The sequence below is a fragment of the Eptesicus fuscus genome, chromosome 12 (assembly GCF_027574615.1).
Source record: "Eptesicus fuscus isolate TK198812 chromosome 12, DD_ASM_mEF_20220401, whole genome shotgun sequence".
NCBI classification, from domain to species: Eukaryota; Metazoa; Chordata; class Mammalia; order Chiroptera; family Vespertilionidae; genus Eptesicus; species Eptesicus fuscus.
In genome coordinates this window covers 3,682,185-3,703,873 of record NC_072484.1, presented here as the reverse complement: position 1 = coordinate 3,703,873, position 21,689 = coordinate 3,682,185, and the positions used below count along the sequence as shown (strand labels likewise).

The following is a 21,689-nucleotide window of genomic DNA, read 5'->3' as shown; positions in this document are numbered from 1 at the left end:
TTCTGTTCCCATGTGTAAATAAGGCACGCTCAGGCTCCGTTCTCTGGTGAAGTCTGTATTTTATTCGTCACTTGGGCGATTTGAAACTGCTGTCTCCCCCTCTATTCCCCATTCCTTCCAAGGTGACAAAAGAACTGGTGATAAATGCCACATTATAGACTACAGTTGCCAAAGAGAAAATACCAAACCATCAATCGAAGAAAATGGAGTTCACATAATTAATGTCTTGCGATCCCATCTTGGGCAGGTAGATGGTTTGCTGCAGTCCTGCTGGGGAGTGTCCTGGGCTGGTTCACGCCATCCATTCTGAGATTCTCCCATGGGATGCGCTCCACCAGGACAGGCGCCCTCTCGGTGCTTAGTGCCCTCGCCAGTCCTCAGCAGTGTGATTTGAACATCAGCCCCCAATCCTCCAAACCACGGAGGTTCGAACATTTTCTCAAAGATCTGCTCTCGAGACATCTGCCTTAAACGATGGGGTCCCCAAATGAACAGCTGTCCTCGATAGCAAGGTTGTATTTAGCGCCCTTCCCATCTTTGTAGGTGCTGGTCACTATCCGCATCCAGCCTCGCTCGCCCTGTGACAAGTGGGAGCTCATGTTAGCTTATCGCCCAGCCCCGACCCCCACTCCTCAGCATGCCGAACACCCCCCCTCCCTCCGCCTGTCACTCAGCACAGGCTCTACCACCTGTTCAGCTGCCTATCCCTTCCCCGTGTGGGACCCCTGCTTGCAAATACCTTTTGTGAGTATTTCACTTGGTTAGTATGTAACATGAGGGGTTCAGGTACCTGCATGGCAAAGGCCAATTCATGGAACCAAAACATGGATGCTTTGGACCAGATGACTTAACTTCCTACTCTTTCTCCATGTGTAGTCATTTCATACAAAATATTGACATTGTGCCTGGCCGGCATGGCTCAGTGGTTGAGGGTCGACCTATGTACCGATTTGATTCCCAGTCAGGGCACATACCAGGGTTGTGGGCTCAAGCCCCTGTGTGGGGCGTGTAGGAGGCAGCCAATCAATAATATATATACAAAATATTGACATTGTGGCATTTCAACATTAATCACTTTCCCCCATTTCACAATAATGAATGTCTGTGTCTTAAGCCATTAATGGTTCATACTACTTCTTAGAAATTAAAATTCTGGCAATCAGTTTCTCTCCCCTGCATTTGTGACCCAAATCAAAGGTATGAAAAAATTATACAGGATTACTGGGTGGAGCCCAAACTGACAGGAAAAAGGACGAGACGGCTGTGAAGGAATAAGCTAGCTAACCTGAAACTTCTAGAGCCCAGTCTCACCAGGCCATTCCCCCTGAAGACACCTGGCAATGTCTGGAGACGGTCTTGGTTGTCACAACTGAGGGACGGAGAGCAGCTACTGGCATCTGGGGCCAGGGGCCAGGATGCTGCTTAACGCACCACGCTGCCCAGGACAGCGACAGCCCCACACAAGTCAAGTGTCTGACCCCCAACGTCACTGGCGCTTGCTGAGGGCCCAGCTCCAAGCCACAAAGCCACCGCACCACCGACGTGAGGAGTGTCAGCAGGAACATCTTACCCACGGTTCACCCCACGAATTCCGGACAATCCAGTACTCGGTCCCATCGCTGACGCCCCAGCCTGCCACGGAAATGACGTGGTTGATGTAGCTCTGCTCCTGGTACTCCGCGTAGATGCCTCCGCTGTAATTCACCATCTTTTCTGTTGCCATTATCCCGCAGCTGGGAGCAAGCAGGGAGGGAATTAGCACTTTGTGAATCAGAGTAAATCTGACTGAGACAGTGTGGCAAGTGAGTCTGCCTGCTGTCGGCCCAGCCCACAGCCCTCAGCACTCATTGCAACCGGGGCCTTCCACACGCTGCCCTTCAGTCCCAACCACCCGAGGGGCCCACGGCCATTTTGGCTCCACTCCTGAGAAACTCCCTTGGCGGCCGAAGGAAAGGGCTGATGTGCCTGCAGCTGCACCTCCCAGCCGGGGCTGCTCACCTGATGGGACCGTTGGCGTAGATCTCTGCCATCATCTTCTCCCTGCCGGCCACGGAGCCGTAGTCACCCACTTTCCAGAGCGTGTAGTTCCGGATGGGCTGACACTCCTTGAACTCCGTGCATGTGCCACACTGGTTGAACTTGTTACACTCTGGGGGTACACACAGTCAGCGAGAGACCCGCCCTCAGTCATCGTCCGTGAGCACTCCAGGCCCACCCTGCACGCGGCTCCCTGACGGACATTAGCGGTCATCACCACCGCTGTTTAATCCCGCTGCTCCTTCAGCTGCACAGGAGTCCTAAAAAGCCCAGCCACAGGCCTCGGTGGAAAGCACGGGACGTAATTAGCACATAGTAGGCACTCAAGAGACAGTCTTTTTTCTTTTCCTTTAATGGCCTGGAGAAGGGCCCTTTCTAAAACTCCATAGCTGAAAATAGAGTGCCATTGGATGGTTAGCTCTTAAGATGAGTTAGCTCTTAAGATGACTAGTGAATAGACTGATCATTTGGAAAAAATAGCATTTTTTGATTATTTTGGCTTGAGGTGATATCAAGAATTAGGTTTTAAAAACTGCAGCCTTTAGTTCTCCACACCACCCACTGCCTCTGTTCCTCGGACCCCGACCTGCCTTTTCACAGCTTGCATGTTACCTATGTTGCTGTTCTAGTTTCTAATCAGCCCAGGTTTCTCCCCCAGGACACTCGACTCCTTGAGGTTAAAATGGCTTGATGTGTCCTCTGGTCACCGAATGCCCAGCACAACCGGCAAGTGGCCACGTTCGATAAATACAAAGACCAGGCTGTTTATTACCGGGGTCTGCCCGACACGCCAGGGTTACAGGGTCCAGCTCTGAGGAGACCAGTTCAGGGCTGAGCAGGGCAGAGGGGCAAAGTGAGGCCCCAGGGCCCACCTGATTCCTGGTTCCTAGCTGTCATTCCGCCTGCCTCCCTTCATCCGTCCCTCTCAGGTTCTCAGATCCCTGCAGCGTTTACCACTTCAAGACTTGCCCAACCAGTCTGGGGGAATTCCTTGTGGCTGGGCAGTATGGCCCCGAGGCAAGCCAAGCCGAGGGCGTGGGGTGGGGTGGGGCCTGAATCTGCTGTGTGCCTCCCAGGCACGGGGCTAGGCCATCCCTTTGGTAGAAGAGGGCGGGTGGGAAAGCACCTGGGCGCCCCCTAGTCCCCTCCTGTCTCAAACTGCCCTTGAATTGGTCCCAGCTCTCTGCTCCAGCTGACAAAGGTAGTGTGGACAAAAGGGGCCACATGCTGACCTGACCAGCTCAGGGGAGGCCTGCATGGCAGTCTTGCCAACTCAGAGACCTAAAGGAACCACAAAGGATGGTCTGAAATTAAACTTTAACTGAAAGCAGTTATGGTGGGCAGTTGTCCTAGTCCGGTATCTTCATGGACAAGGTCAACTTGTACCTTAACTGAGCCTATCTGTCTTTTTGCATCTATGATAACATACCCTTAAAATGTCTGGGTAACTTCCCTTTTTCTGGAGCCCCTGGGGCACAACCAACTGTGCTGGGCACGAGGACAGAAACCACAGATTCCTTCATTATCATGTTAATTGTTCCTGCACCCACCTAAGTATGTGCCCATCATTTTACTTTTTATCCAATTCCAGGGGTCCCCCCCACACACCCTCCCTTTGCTTTCTCCCACCTCCTTAATCTATCACCAGTGAATTTCATGTAGCCCACCTATGTCCCTCCTTTGATGGCAATGTATAAATAGAGATGTAACCCGCCATTCTCCAGAGCATTATCTCAATGCATTGAGGTTCTGCTTCCCAGCATATGTCAACAGTTTAGCTCAAACTCACAAAAATTCTTTACAGGTTTCAATGTTTTTTTTACGTTGACAGGTGACTAAAACTGCCAATTAGGGACTTTTTCTTTTCATTTCAAAGGGGAGCAGCCTGAAAGGAATGTGCCAACTCCAGGGTTTCCAGGCCCGCTTGGGTCAGCTGGTCCATGCAGGGCCTCTGGACTCCAGGTCCACCGGAATGCACACGGCCCAGGGTCATGCGGCAGGAACCAGGCCAGAGCCATGTTCCTCCAGTGGGGCCCGCTTGCTTCCTCGGCAGCAGCCTGCCTGCGCTCAGCACGCTCCCGGGAAACTTACTCTCCCTGGGTATGGCCACCTGTGCTTCTCTTACAAAGGCCCACGCAACCACCATGTCAGAACCACAACCACGGCCAGCCCCGCTGCAGGGACACAGGCTGGAGAGACCCCCCAGGGCTTTTCTGGTGCCCTTAGCAAGGACTATGGGCTCCAGCTCCCTGCTCCCCCAAACCCACAGTTTGAGCCTCCCCTAGTGCCCCGATCAGGGAGAGAAGCCTGGATTGTCCTGGGAAGAGGGAGGCAGGTGAGGGCCCTACCCTGGTCCTTGGCCTGGTAGTTGTTGCAGGTCTCATCCGGAATGCCGTGCCTCTGGGCGTACGACCACACCTCCAGGTCGTTGCCCCCCTCGCAGGAGCCAGCCTCCGCGCAGTCGATGACGTGCTGCACAGACAGGAGGGTGGAGGGCCATGCCCCCTTCCTCTTGATGTTGATCCGATCTGCAAGCACCCCCACGGGATTCAGCACCCAGCCTGCCCAGCCGCTTCCACGGCTCCCCTGGCCTCTGGAGGGCCCTCTCCTAGGCTCTCCAGGCGGTCCCCCGGCCCTTCGCTGCACGATGTTTCTGGCCACACCACCGGACTGGAAGGGCATGTGGGCTGGGCCGGCTGTAGATGCCCCATAAGAGCCCGCTGAGGAACTGAAAGGGCCAGGAGCAAGGACAGGACACTTGGCGAGCAAGGGCAGCCAGGACCACAGGCAGTGAGCCCAAGGCCAACAGCCCCCGGGAGGCTGGGCGGGACCGCCCCGAGGGCGCTGCCCCCCTGCCGGTGGCATCTGCGCCACGGGACTGGGGGGCAGAGGCAGGGCTCTGAGCAGCCAGCCAGGGTCTGGTCAGTGTTGACTCTGCCTGTGGGCAGGGCCCACACCCCACTGGGCAGCCAGGGACAGCTACAGGTATGTAACTTTTTTAGCAAGGATTTCTCTTGGCCTTAAGCCAGCCCCGCCCATTGTTCCTATACATTTAGGTGAACACACCTTGGAAACACCTTTTCAGACCCCTCAAGGGCAACCACCCAGGAGGGCATGGATCTGGTTAACAATCCTGCACCCATGCCGCCCTGCTTCCTCACCTCCCTGTAATTCTGCTCACGTGCCTCCTTAATTCCAAATGTCACTACCTGGGGCATCCGAGACATTGCTTCCCGGCAACTGTCTTCAGTTTTGGCTTAAATAAACGCTTACAAAACTTCTCTAGAGGTTTGGGTATTCCTTGGTCCAGAGGGGTGAGGGCAGTGGTGGGAAGGACGGGCTGTTCGGTCTGAACATACGAGGTTTGGAGGGGCCAGATGTCCAAGCGAGAGGGAGTGTGGTGCTGGGTGTACAGCGGAGGGGAGAGTTCAGGCTGGGTGGAGCCAGGGACCTGGTCCTGGGAAGCCAAAGTTCATTAGTGAAGTTGGGAGGACGAGGAGCTGGAAGAGCGGGGAAGGAGGTGGGCGAGTGCTAAAAGCATTTGTTGCAAGGGTAGCCAGGAGGTGGAGGCCCGGGCTGACCACTGGACCTGCCTGCATGGCAGCCTCTTGCCAGTGACCTTGCAACGAAGTGGAGTGAGGCTGCAGTGGGCTCAGGGAGGGGGAAGAGGAAGCAGGGAGGCCAGCAGAGGGTGGTGGCTGAAGGCGGGTTGGGGCCGTGCTCTTGCACACAGCAAGTGATGGCCAAATCTGAGCACGGGGAGGCGTGGCCTGGCAAGGGACTGGCACCCGGGACGCCCAGGGACCAGAGGGAAGGCATAAACCATGGCCAGCTGTGTTGGGTGGCAGCTGGGTGGGCCCCCATGGAAGTCCCCTTCTGGAGACTTCTGTTTTCTCAATGAAAGCGGAAGGAGAGCCCTGCTGCTGGGGAAAATGATGGAGGTTTGAGGAGAAAGTGGGAGAAGCAGTCCTCTGTCCAGGAAATTCCCCCAGAACGGTGGCTGGTTGATCATCCTAAAGGGACAGTCAAAGGCAGGCCCCAGCCCCCTCCCAGCTTCTTCAAGGCTCCACTGGGCCCCGGGGACTTCTGCAGTCTTCCCCTCCCCTCCCCCACTGGGCCCTTTCACTTCCTCAACCAAGTGCGCCATCCCTGACCACCTGCCCGGCCTTTGCCCTGACTCTCCGCCTTATGGCTGCCCTTCCCCTGCCTGCCGGCCCACGCCTTTCAGTGGTTCAGTGGTTCGAGCTCTGGCCCTGTCTAGCTCCTGGCTGCCCCAGCTCTCCCGAGGGTTCCTATACCTTCCAGTTGGGCCTCAGCCTACCTGGCCCCTTCCTCCTCCTTCCTGAAGATCAGGTGTATATTGTAGCCCCCAAGGACCCCAGGGCAAGGCCACCAGGGAGACCCCAGCAGAGGCCACTCCTTCAGCTGGCCCGCCCTGCGCTCTGCCGGGAGGAAGACAGTGCCCGGCCCTGAGGCGGCTTCCCCGCGGGAGGCGGCTCCCCCTCGCCCTGACCAGGCCCAGCAGCCTTCTCAGGTGCTCTGACCTCCAGCCACCTTGCTCACAGGCCAGCCGGCAAAGGTCCCCGGAGCAAAGGGCCGCCTCACTCAGGCTCCAAGCCCAGGCAGGAGCCAACCGCCCTGGAGAAGCAGCTTCCTCTCCACCGGAGACACCTAGGGAGTCCTGCGTTCCCACATCTGGATCCATCTTTGGGACAGAGAAGGCCCCTGGGGGCCACTTGTCACGGCTCCTGTCCTGCCCACCTGCGTGGGGACCGGCCAGCCTGGGGCTCCGGCCCCTGCCAAGGCAGCATGGGTCGGCGGGCTGGCCCCCTCCCGGCTGGGCCCTGTGCTGCAGGGCGCCCTGGCAGGCCTGGGCACACCTACCCGCCATGGCGCTGGTGCTGCCGTGGGCCCAGCAGGAGCCGCAGTACTGGGGGATGTGCTGGTTGCGGGTGACGCTGGCATAGTTGACTCCGTCCACGTTGCGCCAGTCCCAGCTCTTGGGCAGATCCGACGGGGACAGGTACTCGTGAGGCCGCGGGTAGGTCCTGGGGGAAGACCGGCGCTGTCAGGGCACCCGGCCTCGCACAGGCTGGGCCTCCATCACGTGAGCCCGCTCCCGCCAGGCCGCCCCAAACGCAGGGAGGCCGCCAACACCAGGGCTCCCCGGATGTGAAGAGAAGCGAGACCCCCAAACTGGATTTGACCCTCAAAGATCAAGGGAGGCAGGGCGCCCCAAGGAGGCGGCAGGGTCCCCGGGAGGAGGGAGCGCGCGCGAAGCCCCGAGGCCCCCCCCCCCTGACCTGCGCCCCGGGTGGGCCAGCTGGTCCCCGCGCGGCGCCCGGTAGCAGCCCCGGCCCGGGCGGAAGGGGAGGCCGGCCCGCGCGCCCGCCAGCAGCACGAGCAGCAGCAGCAGCGGCCCCGCCGGCCCCGACGACGCCATGGCTCCGCGCCCGTCCCGCGCCGGTGCCAATTCGAACCCCGCACCGGATCCCGCGCCGGTACCCCTCTGCCCGCGCCTCCCGGCCCTCGCGCTCCGGCCCGGCCCCGCCCGGCCCTTAAGGTGGCGGCGCGGGTGCCCGGACACACCCCCGGGGCGGGGCAGCCGCTCCTGCCCCCGGTGACCCCGGCCCCGCCCCGGCCGGGCAGAGCCGCTCAGCCGCAGCCCGAGCGGGAGGGGCTGAGGTGGGGTCACGTGCTGGGCGTGGAGCCAGACCCCAGACCTGACCCCGCCACTGGCCACCAGCCACGTGGCTGGGGGGCCTGACTGACCACATCGGAGCCAGACTTCGAGGGGCCCTGGGGCGGGGTGGGCCGGGGACAGCAGGGTCCGAATGTCCCCAGCAGCCTGGGATTCCTGAGACCCTCAACCCTGGAGAGGTGCCCCTGTCCCGACATCCCACCCGGGCCCAGGCCTCCCTGGGAAGGGGCAGGGCTCTCCCCAAGTCCTGGAGGAAAGCCACTGTCCCCGCAGAATCCTGCCCCGGCCTGGCTTTCTGCACCCGCCTGGCGAGGGCCCAGGCCCTCTGAAGAGATGTTGTCCCTCACAGAGGGGGCAGTGCCCAGGCCCCCTGGCACAGAAATCCTTGGTTCTGCATTCCGGCTCCCAAGATGCTGCGAAGGCTTCCTGCTGACGAAGCTCTTCAGGGTCAAATGCGGAACTAAAAGCAGAAGTGGGGAGCCGTGGCCTTGATTTCCTAACAGAACAGTCATCCCTCCCTCCTGCTGCCCAGGCCGCAGAGCCGCTGCCTCGGCCTGAAGGAAGGGTCCGCGCAGGCCTTGGCCGGGTCCGCAGGCCCCTCTGCGGCCCCTTGGCCCCTTCCTGGGCCTGTGCCACCCGACAATCAAAAACCAAAATGACTGCCTCCTGGACTTCCAGCAATCTCCGTGGCCACCTTAGGAGTGCTGAGGCGACCATGGGACCCCAACGGGGCTGGACACCTGTCCGCAGGGGCTGTCCGAGCAGCCGAGGCCTCAGGTGGAGCCAGGCACTGCATCCTCAGCCAGAAGTTTCGTCCCTGTTCCTGAAAAGCCACTGGAGCTCAAGTGTGGTCACGGCCCCACCCTCTTGTGCTCCTTCCCTTCTGGGAAAGTCCTCAGTTTGTCATTGGCAGGTGACCTGCAGTCACACAGGGCCCCCGGGCTCCGAGGACCAAGCTAGCCGTAATGCTGCCGCCCACAGACGCTGCAGCAGGCTGGCCTGATCACATGGCCTCCAGCAGCCAGGGCGGAGGCCAGGGTCGTGGCTGGGAAGGTCACACAGGCCTGTGGAATGCAGCTTAGCCAGAGGGAGGGGTGGTGGCACTCAGGCTGGTGATGGGAGGACATCAGGGTTGCCTCGCTGTGGCCCACCAGCGTTTCCCTGACACAGAAGCAAGTCAGACTCAGAAAGCGATGGGGAAATCGGGCAGCAGGATGGGGAGGGAGTCCAGACATTTGAAACCACAACTTGCAAGGTGAGAAGTGAGTGAGTGAGGGCTGGTGTGACACGCTCTGCCTCTCCAGCCCCCGGGACGGTCAGACAACGGACCCAGGGCCCTTCACATGTGAACTTGGCTGTGATCAGTGGATGCTGAGGCTCTGAGAGGGGGGTGGCCTTGGACCAACCTGAGCCAAGTGTCAGCCTGCAGACTGTGGTCAGAGCACTGCAGCTGACTGCTAGGGAAGGGCACGCAGGTCAACATGAGAGGCCGCTGGGCTCCGGAGGAGGAAGAGCCTGCTGGGCTGGCCTCTGGGGCCTGCTTGTCTCTCCTCACATCAAGTGCACCTGAGCGCAGCTTCAGCCTTGGCAGACCTGGCGGCCAGTCCTGTGAGGGCATCCTATATAATAAAAGGCTAATATGCAAATCGACCGAACAGCAGAATGACTGGTCGCTATGACACACACTGACCACCAGGGGCGTGCCGCTCAGCCAGAAGCTGGGCTCAAGGCTGGCAAGTGCAGTGGTGGTGGCAGGAGCCTCTCCCACCTCCACAGCAGCGGGACATCCCCAGGGCTCTCGGACTGCAAGGGGGCACAGGCCAGGCTGAGGGCCCCCCCTCCCCAGAGTGCATGAATTTTGTGCACTGGGCCTCTAGTCTGTGATAAAGACTCATCTCCTCCAGCCTGGAGCAGAGGGGGCTGGGCAGGGGCCCACCAGCTCTAGCCACTCCCTCCTGTACTCTGTGTGACCCACCTAGGGCACCTGGGGCAAGTCTTGCAGGTGCTGAGACGTGGAGTCACCCTGAAACCACTACCAAGTCCCCTCTCTGGAAGCCTACCTGTGCCCTGGCATTTTCTTCCTGGACGTAAGTGAGTCATATCTGTTCCTAGTGCTGCTTAAAGGCAGAGGCGATGACTTTCTAGAATAGTCTCCAGACTGGGAATCATCTGTCCTCTTTAGATGTTGGCACAACCCTATGAGGTGGGGCCAGATGCTAGCTCCCCATTTTATAGGTGGGGAGACTGAGGCTCCACAGAAGTCAGGAGACCTGTACTTAGCATAGGCTCGTGGGTGGCAGGTTAGAATCTAGTCTCCCCCCCCCCCCCTTTTCTTTTCCTCTATAAAGTCTCCTGACACATACATGATCCAAGGCCACAACACAAAAACCTATTATTTCTAAAAATAGGGTTGATTTCCCCTCGTCCTGATGAAGAACACACATACGTCCTAGTTGGGCCTGGGCTGGCCGGCTCTCCCCACTTGAAGGAGAGTGCGGACAGGTTGTTTCTGTGTCTGTGGAATTTCCTCGGAACCTTCAGGCCGCGTGGTGGCTCTGGGCTGAAGGTTCAGACACGTCCCGTTACTCCACATTCCTGAGTTTGGCCGCATCCGGGATACCGGTGTTTGGAGGGATGCTGACCCTGCCGCCAGGCACGTCTGGCTTCGCAGGGCACTTTGGCGTTCTTGCCAGCGCAGGGACCCTCTCCATTCACGTGGCCGTGAGGTCAGATGCTCCAGCTGAGTCCCAGCCGCCTTTGTAGGGGGAGCCTTCCAATTGGTGGGTCAGGTCTGGCCTCGTCCTGCTGCTGTCCCCAAAGGCATCACCATGAACCCCTCTGTTGGCTGCACACACTTGCCTCCCTGGGACCCCATTCATGAGGTTGGCTGTCAGCCTGACCTTCAGAACATGTTGGCCTATGGCCAAGCCCAGGATGTCGAGCCCGCCCGGGAGCTGCCCATGACCTCTGTCTGAGGGGTCTTGGTCATTCACCGGTCAGATCCGGTGGCTCTCTGAAGTCAGGCAGTCACAGGCATTTGCTGAGCAACTGGCATGTGCCAAACCCCTGTGCCAGCCCCTGCCGTCGAGGAGCTTACACGCGGGAAAGGGGCACGTGGAGAAAGGAATCCCTCCGGGAGTAGAAAGTGCTTGGAAACGGATACAACGGGGCCAGCTAGAGGTGGGGCCTCGGGGAGGGCGCTCCAGGGAGCGGAGACTGGTGTCGAGGACACGGGCACGGGAAGCGCTGCACTTCCGAGGCAGACGGGAGAGACTAGGCAAAGTCCTCGACACGCACACATGCTTGGTGGGTGCTCACCTGGAAGAAGCCGAGGGGCACGAGGCAGCAGGGGTGGCTGACCAACAGGCAGGTGAGGTCACGGAGAGCTCAGAGGTGCCCTAAACATGCCCCTCAGGCCTCCGGCCGGGCACAGCTGCTGTGTCCTGCCTACCGCCCGCGGCCACGCTTCCTGCAGGCGCAGCCCAGGAGGTGCGGACCCTCTGCCCTGCATCGCAGACTCCACAAGCCCCCTCCCTGCCCCTCCCGGCATCTTCTCCGAGGGTCTGAGCCACGTGGGCTGTGGTGAGAGGGGCAGTTTCTCCTGTGGCAGCTGGCTCCTGAAGGGCAGGGCCTGGTTTATGCGATAAGATCCCTCTGGTGGCCGTGGGCGGAGGGGATGGAAGGAGGCAGAGTGAGGCCAGGTGGGGTCTGCTGTGGTCAAGGAAGGGCAGCTGATGATGCCTCGCAGAGACGAGATAGCAGGCACACAGCCACCTGTCTGGGAGGGAGAGCTGACAGGACCCAGGTGTGGGCCAGGGGAGAGGAGAAAGAGGAGGTAAGCAGTCTGGGCTCCTCAGATGCCTCGTTGGAGGCCAGCGGGCTGACCCCTCTCAACACCTCACATTGTACCCCTGGACATAGGGGCCTGAAGACCTGCAACCCGACCCTCATTCTGGGAGTTGAGTGAGCCCACTTCTTCTCCGAGCCTCAGATTCCCAAATGAGGTGGCAGAGAACTTGGCAAAGGCCAGTGGAAAGGGGACCAGGGCTGTATGTCTGCATCCTTGGAGAGCAGGGCCCCCTGCCCTACTTCTCTGAGGTCCCTCGAACCCCCAGAGAGCACCCGGCCAATATTTGTTGGCTAAACGAATGGGTTTCTGAGAGGCACACAACAGGCCTCTTGGACAAACACCGGCTGGGAGAAGTACATGTTTCTGTTTGGTTTCAGCTCGAGGTGCTGGCGGTGCTATGCTCATCCCTGTTTCCGCCGCAGAACGTTGCTTATCGGTCCTGTCCGCCTTGGGAGAGGGAGAGGGAGAGGCGCGGTGCAGACGGCTGATGTGTCCCTGCAGAATCACGGCAGCTCGGGGAAGTGCATGTGCGTGCGTGCGTGTGTTTCCTCCTGCACCTTGGAGACGGCACAGCCCAGCTCTGACCCTTGATGTGCCCAAAGAGCTGGCAGAGTGTCTCACTGCCTGGGCCTGGAGGCCGGGGGTGGAGGGGCGTGCAGAGTGGCCCCGAGGCCAGCGTGGTGTGGATGCCATGGGGATTTTCGGCTGGGGGACCAGGTCTAAAACTTCTCCATGAAGCCGGGCAGCCTGGCTTGTGGGAACACAGCCATGCTCTCCCAGTCCCTCCTCTCTGCGAATTACTTATTCTTCCTCCAGAACTTTCTCTCACAGCTAGAGAACACCCGAAGCCGAGGACAGGAACGGGGAGCGCGGTGCAGCTGATCTGCCCACACCGCTGAGTCACTCATAATGGCCCCTCAGATGTCATTTTCTTGCTAAGACATTTGGAAAAATTTCTGCCGCTGAATCACAAGCAAACACTATAATTCAACAATCTCCTCGGAGTTATTCACGGAACTTTGATGTGCGCAGAAGAGGATCAGGGGCGGATGAAATCAATGAATTCTAAGTGTGCTGTGTTTTTCCTGATTCTATTTCATTTGTCAAATGCCGGGTGGGGTGGGGGTGGGGGCTCCATCTGACCACTGGAGGCATCTCCTGGAGGAAGTCTGGGAGCAGCCGATCTGGGGTTCTGGTGACACTGGTTTTCCTTATCACCGCAGTCCTATTCCCATAATAGACCCAGTGACATGCGGGAAGGGGCTGGCTGCCACCGCATCTTCTCGCGGCCAACAGCGCCCGGGGGCGGTGCCCAACTAAGGGTCATTTCAGCGTCCGCAGGAGCGGCTTTCCTGTCGTGCAGTGGTGCCACCACCATGCATTCCCTGGGATGCTTTTGCTCCTAATCTCTGCCCTCTGCCCTCTGCCCTCTGCCCTCTGCCCTCTGCAGTGATGCTCACTGACGCTCTGAGCTCCCGGGCAGTCACTGCTAACCTGCCTTTGCCACAGCCCTTCTCTGGGGGACAAAGGACTGGCCTTCGTCACAGACGGCCACTCTCCATCCCTCGCTGCCGTTCAGGGCCGGAGGGTCACCACCCTCCGGGTCGGAGGGCAGAGCTTGTGTCCCAGGAGGGGCTGCCGCTGTTGGTCTGAGAAGGGCCCTCCGAGGGGAGCTCTCTCCATGGGACACAGCTACCTTCACCAGGACAGAGGAGTGCGAGTGGCCGCTTTCAGACCCATGCCTTTCTTACCACTCTGCTCCACCCAGACATCTTAAACCCGACAGCCAGCCCTCTGCCCACAACTAGCTCAGCCTGGCACATAGTAGGTGCTCACTACCTAGACATGAACGGTGCCATCTCTACAGGGAGCCACAGCCTCTCACACCCTTGGAAGCCGACTCGCAAAACACCGCCTGCAAAGGCACAGTCCCGGGCGACCACCACCCCGTGTTGCAGCGGAGAAGACTCAGGTTCAGGGCGGAGGTAGGCCCACGAGCGGCCGAGCCTCGGCCCCGGACCGTGGGCTCCCTGCCCAGCATTGCCCTCGCCCCTGCGGTGTCCAAAGCTGAGTGCAGTGCCGAGACTGAGTAAACACTGCCAGCAAACAGCTCAAAGCAAACAGCTCCTCTTCTTTCCTCTTTTGCCAACTGCCCCATTAACAGAAAAACCTTTTAGGCGCCCATCTGGGAGCCTGGCCTCCCTCCCTGAGCAAACTGAGATGACCGAGAGGAATGTGCTCCGGGTGGAGGGGGTGGGGGCCCACACCGTGGCTCCTGCCCACACAGCGAAGAAGGAGCACAGAGATGGAGTAGCCCCGCCTGGCTGTGTCCCGCAGCCCGCACGGCCCTGGGAGCAGCTCTCACAGCACCTGCGGTCACCCCATCAACAAGCCACTTAGGGGTTGGAGGGAAAAACCCTCCAGCCTCCCCCGACTCCCCCCGGCCCCATGAGGACATACTCTGAATAAATACATTATTGCCTTTATGAAAACTTGCCATGGCTGCTCAAACTGGCCCAGCTGTCTGTGTGCGCTCGGCAAACATTTGCTGAGGCCCTGTTACCCGAGGGGCAGGTGGGGGACTCGAAGGTGGAAAGATAGCGGCAGTTCCCAGACTGACGGGAGATAAGGCAGGAGAATAAGTGATTAGCAAACAGGACCAAGTAAAGTGCTGGGGCCGCAGGCGGGTGTGTGTGTGTGTGTGTGTGTGTGTGTGAGTGAGAGAGAGAGAGAGAGAGAGAGAGAGAGAGAGAGAGAGAGAGAGAGGGAGAGAGAGGGAGGGAGACCCAGGGACTGAGGGGAAGGTCAAGGTGCTCCAGGAAGTCACAGGGGAGCTGCCCTGGGACCCTGGGACTTTGTAGGAGTCTGATGGGCAGGGAGCAGGGGAAGGTGGGGAGGTCAGCAGGGGATGAGGGAAGAGGGCACCCAGGGAAAGGGAATGGGGTGACATCTATGAGAGCTGAAAGCTTATTTTTTAATTTGTGAAAAGTACTGCTAGGCACCGCAAACGCCTTCATCTTGATTTACACTTTCCTGTCTTTACCTTTGAGGGTGGCATGGTTTGAACCAGCGGCATCTGTGAAACCCGTCGTCATTGAGATTTGAGTAGAAGGAACTTCCAAACTGGAGGAGTGTTCCCCGAGCTAATCCTGCACCACGTGGGGAAATGCACCTGCTGTTAACAACTTGCCGCACTGGTTCACCTCTTTGCATGTATCACATTTTATTGTGTTGTCTAAATGTTTGTGACTAAATTGCTGGCCTGGTGACTCTTGACCTGAGTGCGTCATAGTATCTCTTGAAAACAAGGATTTCTATTTGTATAAGCCCCAGGCCCCGGTCACATGTAGGAACTCTAGCATGGACACAAAATGGTATTGAGCAACGTGTGCCGTCTATTCAAATGCCCCCGACTGTCCTGGAGCGCCCTTCACAGCAACTTTCTCGGGTCCAGGGCCCGGCCCGGCGTCACGGGGCCTCTTCTGGACAGTGGCAGACCAGAGCAGCTCTGGTGCCAGCCCCTGGGGGACAAGTCCTCCTTCCCCACCTCTGGGGTTTGCTTCCAATGGACAGCTCAGGTCCTTCCTGGATGAATGCCTTTGGGAGTGAGTAGAGGCTATTTACCACCCCTTCCCCCAAGTCCATTGTTAGCCGTCCCACGTACCCCCGTCTCAGGCTGCCCAGGCCGGGCAGTACACAGGGTTTAGGAGTCAAGGGTCTGGAAAGACTCAGGAGGCAGGACTGACCCCTCAACCGACATCACCTGTCAGGTCAGAGGCAGGGAGGACAGGGGCCAGGGCCTCTGGGCTGAGTCCAGTTCAGTCCTGCTTTTGAATCCACATCCTGGGGACTTGCCTTCCTAAGTCAGTCACCCCTCAGAGCTCCGGGACTCAGGCTGCTGGCACCATCTCCTCCATTCTCGAACCCCCAGCTCCCAAATGTGTGCCCGGTATAGGGCAGGTGCCGGTTGGTAGCTGTCCAATGATGAGGGCCCGCCTCGGGTCCCTGGCAAAGGCTGAGAGAGGCCTCAGGAAGCAGGTGCTTGCTGGGGACAGTTGCACATGTGCCGGGGCTTCAGGACTGAGATGTGGCCCTGCCTGCACCCCCAGAGCTCTGTGCTGCTGGGCAGGGCTGGCTGTGGGTAGGCGGCGGGAGGGGGGCCTGGGCCTGGTTTTGCAAGTTGCTTGCTGGGAGCTCAGGGAAGCATGCTGAGGATCTGGCAGAGCGGGTCCATCCTCGGCACCCCGCAGTACGGCTGCCCTCGGCTGGGCCTTAGCAAAATGGAAATGTGGGTGGGCGTCCCTCTGGCCCCCGAGCACTCTTGTTCTGCTCAAGGAAACCACTGGCAGGCAATGAGCCCCAGACAGCAGGACAAGAGCAAAGGGGACAACAGAACGCAGGGCTAGAAAGGGTGACGAGGGGCCAGGCTCAGTGGTCACACCACATGCCTCACTAACCGGTGCCCACACCTGGTGCTGGCCCGCCGGGCACCGTGCACAAAGGCAGCCTTTGGTCTTGAACTCTAGGAAATGACCGGGCAATATTCTGTGCTGGGAGAGGAAAAGAACACCCCCTTCCCTAGGATGATAGGCAGAACACAAGAGGGCTGGGCTGGCCTCAGGCTGGACACACCCTTGGGTCACACTGGGGGGCAGCTGGGTCAGCTGGTCCCATCACTGCGACGACCAGCCGCGTTGGGCTCACACTGGTGAAGGGCGTCTCCCCCAGGGTCTGAGGATTCCGTGAAGATCTTGCCCTTGGGCACAAAGTGAGGATGCGTGAAATTGTGCACATTCAGATCGGCCAGTGTGGCAACCAGATCGGAGCCAAGGTAAGACGCCTTCATTCCTAGCAATGGCTTCCCCACGGTCCATGGTGCAGCCGCCCAGGAAACTGCCCCCCGTCAGCTGAACAGGCCGCATGCACTTGCTGGGCGTTGGATTATTAGACGGCCTTTAATTAGAGACTCAGGAAACAGCACAGGCGTACAGGGTTAATTTAATTCATGTTAATTTTGTAGAGTCTCTTGTGTACGATACACATCAACTATTTTTACTTGTATCATCTTGAAGCAATGAACTTTTTATATCTGAGAATAGTAATTTGTCTCCAAACAGTTTTCCAAGGTTTGTTGGGAAACTTTCAACACCGTGTCGCGAAGCTATCTTTCCCTCCCCTTTAGGTTATAAAGTTGAAAGGACCAACTGCTGTTCCATTTAATATGCAACAGGAAAGTAAACGGTAAACCTACAAGGTTTGTGCCCAGTAGCAATAAGAATTAAAATACACCCTCTGGAATATAAATGAGTTTTTCTCCTTCCCCCTTAAAATTTTCTACAAAGGACCTGGCTCAGTTGTAATGCTAAGAAAACAATGAGAGCGCCCGGTGCCTCCAGCCCTAACGGGAAGATGACCAATCCTATGGTCTCTGGTTGTTCTCATTGCTGTTTTCAAATTACCTTTACAAGTATGAACTGTATTAACACCGTCTTTAAAATCTTAAAAAACTGGTGACAGCATAAAATTAACCACCTTAACTATTCTCCCCCTCACCTCAACTATTTAAAAGGGTATCTCACTCAGTGCCTCCTGCAAACCTGAAACTCTGCCAAACGGTAACCCCGCATTCCTCCCCCCGCCCTGGCCCCACCGGCCTGCTCCGCCTCAGTTTGACTTCACTAGGTCCCTCATGTAAGTTGAGTCATCAGAATTTGTCCTTTTGTGACCGGCTTATGTCACCGAGCACTATGTCCTCAGGTTCATCCAGGCTATAGCAGGTGACTGGATTTCCTTCCTTTCTTTTTAAAAAATCCTCCTCTGAGGACATTCTCGTTGATTTTTGAGAGGAAGGGAGAAACATTGATGTGATAAACACCAACCGATTGCCTCCCAGAAGCCCCGGACTGGGCATCGAACCTGCAACCTAAGTATATGTCCTGACTGGGAGTTGAAGCCACAACCTTTTGGGTGCACCAGACGATGCTCCAACCAACCGAGCCACCCAGCCAGGCTTCTTCCTTTCTTAAGGCTGAATATTGCTTGTGTGGGTGGCCTGCATTCGTCACCACTCATCCCCGATGGACACTGGGCTGCCTCCCACTGTCTGCTGCTGTGCAGAAACCAGGCTTTGAACGCAGGGGCTTAAAACCTGGGACAAAGACGATTACTGCTCGAAGGGAAGCATCGCCCTGCCACACGACAGTGATAAGATGTTCAAACTACAGCCCACAGAGGAGGACCAAGCCCCACTGCCCTGACGCTGGAAGATAACGTGGACGGAGGCCCTCGGGAGGGAGAGCAGTCCAGATAGGGTCTTAGCTCTCACTCCAGAACTCTGCGGTCAGAACCACAGCAACTGCTTATTATTTGGGTCCATAAGAATTTGAAGTTATACTTAATTTGTGGTATCACAGAACTTAACTTTACTGATTCTTCCACACCCTCAACAGTGCTGGTAACTTACTACAAATAAGACCATGGCCGGAGCAGAGCCATCATTCACAAGAGGTGGCTGGGAGGGACTTGAGCATAGATGTGTTCAATGCACGGGACTATGGGCTTCCCCAGGGCAAGGAAAAGAAGGCGTCCGGTAACCGTTTCCATACTGAGAGCTTGGCGTGTATCTACATTAATAAGTACTGTATGTGTGACTGAAGGTGCAATACATTTCAGTTACACGAGGGTAAGCTATGCATGATTTTGAACTGTGTGCACACCTGATCATCAAAATGCACATTGCTTGCCTCGGGCATACTAGTAGATGTCCCAGTTACGGGCTTTTGGGTAAACTTCGTGAAAATAAACCTCCAAAGGGAAGTGCGATATTACTGTGAAAGCAGCTAAGAGTTCAGTCTGTTTTCATTCCGGAGTCTAGACTTTATTATTTTTTAATCCTCATCCAAGGATATTTTTCCATTGACTTTTAGAGAGAGTGAAGAGAGAGGGAAAGACAGAGAGAAACATCGATGTGAGAGACACACATCGATTGGCTGCCTCCTGCATGTGCCTGGACCAGGGCCTGGGCTGGGAAGGAGCCTGCAACCAAGGTACGTGCCCTTGACTGGAATCGAACCCGGGACCCTTTAGTCCGCAAGCCGACACTCTAGCCACTGAGCCAAACCGGCTAGGGCCTGGAGTCTATAGTTTATATGCTTGGAGCACTACAGGTGAAATTAGAGCTACACTGTGATGTGAAATTGTAAACAACAGCTTTAATGTATACAACAGCCTGAATTTAATCAGAGCAAAATCCAACTTAATGTATGTTGACAGTCCATTTGGGGAATTCAGGTGGGTATGGAATGCAGTCTTCAGATGCATCTGCAGTAGAGGCACAAAGTGAACGATGCCACGCCGAGGATTTATGAAAAGGACCGAAAGCACGCTTTGGGAAAGGACAGGCAGGGAGACTCAGGGAGGCAGGCCCAGGGCCACCTCCTGTCTTCCTGTCCAACCTGCAGCCAACATAGCCTTTTTCGAGTCCCTCTGCGCACTGACCACCCCTCCTCTGCTTTCAGTTCTGGGAGGTGATCGGTGAGGAGCACGGCATCGACTCGGTTGGGAGCTACGGCGGGGACTGCGCCCTGCAGCTGGAGAGGATCAGCGTGTATTACAACGAGGCCCACGGTAGGATGCTGCGCTCTGGAGCAGCCAGTGCTCACAGGGCCACGAGATGTCCCTGGGTGACGTCCGGGCACACCCGCCGGACCCCGAGGGACGGTTCCCCAAGCCCTGTCCAAAGAAGTCACTAAAGGGGAGCCCGTGTCTTCACACATGCAGTTTAAGCACCAACCTTCCCATTTGGTTTTTAAATAAAAACCAGCAGCATTTCCAATAGGAACAGAATCTCTGTCATTGGCAACATAACAAAACAAAACAATAATGGAAAAGTAATTTTTAAGGCACTTGGTAGATTTGTGTGTTGTTAGGGTCAGGATGTGACTGCAAATCTCTACCAAAGACACCATTTCTTTGGTGGGGGGGGGGGGGGGGGGCGGGGGGCGCGCGGAACCAGTATCACAAGGTTCTATTTTGATGAAACATTAATGTTTATTTTATTTAAAAAATATTTTTCTTGATTTCAGAGAGGAAGGGAGAGGAAGAGAGAGATAGAAACATCAATGATGAGCATCATTGATCGGCTGCCTCCTGCACGCCCCCTACTGAGGATGGAGCCCACAACCCAGGCATGTGCCTTTGACCGGAATCGAACCAGGGACCTTTCAGTCCCCAGGCCGACGCTCTAGCCACTGAGCCAAACTGGTTAGGGCGAAACACTAACTTTTAGAAAAAAACAATAGTTTGCTGACTTCCTCCTATTTTTCTGCACAGGTAAGAAATATGTGCCCCGAGCCGTCTTGGTGGACCTGGAGCCTGGGACGATGGATAGCATCCGATCTAGCAAATTGGGAAGCCTCTTTCAACCAGACAGTTTTGTCCACGGTAGGTTTTTCTGGAAGGTTCCATTGGGACGAGAAGGATGCCTGCTAAAGGTGTCCTCCTCTCTCTGCCCTGTCTCCTCTGCCTCTGGGGAGGTAACCACGTGTCCTCTGCCACAGGTAACTCTGGGGCCGGCAACAACTGGGCCAAGGGCCACTACACGGAGGGAGCGGAGCTGCTGGACAGCGTCCTGGACGTGGTGCGGGGCGAGAGCGAGGCCTGCGACTGCCTGCAGGGCTTCCAGATCGTGCACTCGCTGGGCGGGGGCACCGGCTCAGGCATGGGCACGCTGCTCATGAACAAGATCCGGGAGGAGTACCCCGACCGCATCCTCAACTCCTTCAGCGTCATGCCCTCGCCCAAGGTGTCGGACACGGTGGTGGAGCCCTACAACGCCGTGCTGTCCATCCACCAGCTGATCGAGAACGCCGACGCCTGCTTCTGCATCGACAACGAGGCCCTCTACGACATCTGCTTTCGCACCCTGAAGCTGACCACGCCCACCTACGGAGACCTCAACCACCTGGTGTCCTTGACCATGAGTGGCATTACCACCTCCCTCCGGTTCCCGGGCCAGCTCAACGCCGACCTGCGCAAGCTGGCCGTGAACATGGTCCCTTTCCCCCGCCTGCACTTCTTCATTCCCGGCTTCGCCCCGCTCACGGCCCAGGGCAGCCAGCAGTACCGGGCCCTCTCGGTGGCCGAGCTCACCCAGCAGATGTTTGATGCCCGCAACACCATGGCTGCCTGTGACCCCCGGCACGGCCGCTACTTGACGGTGGCCTGCATCTTCCGAGGGAAGATGTCCACCAAGGAAGTGGACGAGCAGATGCTCACCGTGCAGACCCGGAGCAGCAACTGCTTCGTGGACTGGATCCCCAACAACGTCAAGGTGGCCGTCTGCGACATCCCGCCCCCGGGGCTGAGCATGGCCGCCACCTTCATCGGCAACAGCACGGCCATCCAGGAGCTGTTCACCAGGGTGTCGGAGCACTTCGCAGCCATGTTCAGGAGGAAGGCTTTCGTGCACTGGTACACTGGCGAGGGCATGGACATCAACGAGTTTGCGGAGGCCGAGAGCAACATCCATGACCTGGTGTCCGAGTACCAGCAGATTCAAGACGCCAAAGCAGGTCTGGAGGAAGATGAGGAGGTGGGGGGGGAGGCGGAAACGGAAGCAGAGGATAAGGAGGGCTGACCGAGAGCGGCTGGCACGGGAGCGGCTCTTCACACGAGTGCTCTGGGCAGCCATCCCAAGGCTGCTCCGCTGGGCAGCACCGAGGACCACTACTCACAGCCACTCAGCGCTAGCTCGGCCACGGGCACGGCCACGGGCACGGCCACGGGCAGGGGGTGGTGGGTGGGGCGGGGACATCACTGATGGCTTCAGGGTCTTCTCTGGCGCTGTATTCCATGCATTGTCTGCACTCCTTTGAATAGTAAAGTGAATTTATCACGAAGTACTCCCTTTGTCTACAACTGTTTACTGTATGGCCAGCACATGATGTGTGGGGAGGAGGGTACCTGGTAACTGTCAGCACTGAGGCGCACCAGGACTCCTGACTCGGTGTCCCGGGCTGCGAGGACTCTGCTCAGCAGCCCCCTTCTCACACTTGCTGGCTTCCAGGAAAGCCAGGTGACCAAGTGGTATTGGGGAGCCAC

The 21,689-nt window shown here is 57.6% G+C and overlaps 2 protein-coding genes across 2 annotated transcripts; one reads left to right on the top strand and one right to left on the bottom strand.

Moving 5' to 3' along the window:
- Positions 1-39: 39 nt before the first annotated feature.
- Positions 40-7,609, bottom strand: CTSZ (cathepsin Z). Its single transcript, XM_008160527.3, has 6 exons — positions 7,341-7,609; positions 6,922-7,085; positions 4,386-4,565; positions 1,999-2,149; positions 1,571-1,733; positions 40-578 (listed from the first exon to the last, which is right to left on the bottom strand). Exons 1-6 carry the CDS (start codon positions 7,478-7,480, stop codon positions 468-470), a joined length of 909 nt encoding a protein of 302 aa, XP_008158749.2. The 5' UTR covers positions 7,481-7,609; the 3' UTR covers positions 40-467.
- An 8,753-nt stretch (positions 7,610-16,362) lies between these two features.
- On the top strand, positions 16,363-21,359 carry TUBB1 (tubulin beta 1 class VI). The gene is made up of 4 exons (XM_008160522.3): positions 16,363-16,419; positions 19,106-19,214; positions 19,920-20,030; positions 20,147-21,359. Exons 1-4 carry the CDS (start codon positions 16,363-16,365, stop codon positions 21,223-21,225), a joined length of 1,356 nt encoding a protein of 451 aa, XP_008158744.1. The 3' UTR covers positions 21,226-21,359.
- Positions 21,360-21,689: the final 330 nt, after the last annotated feature.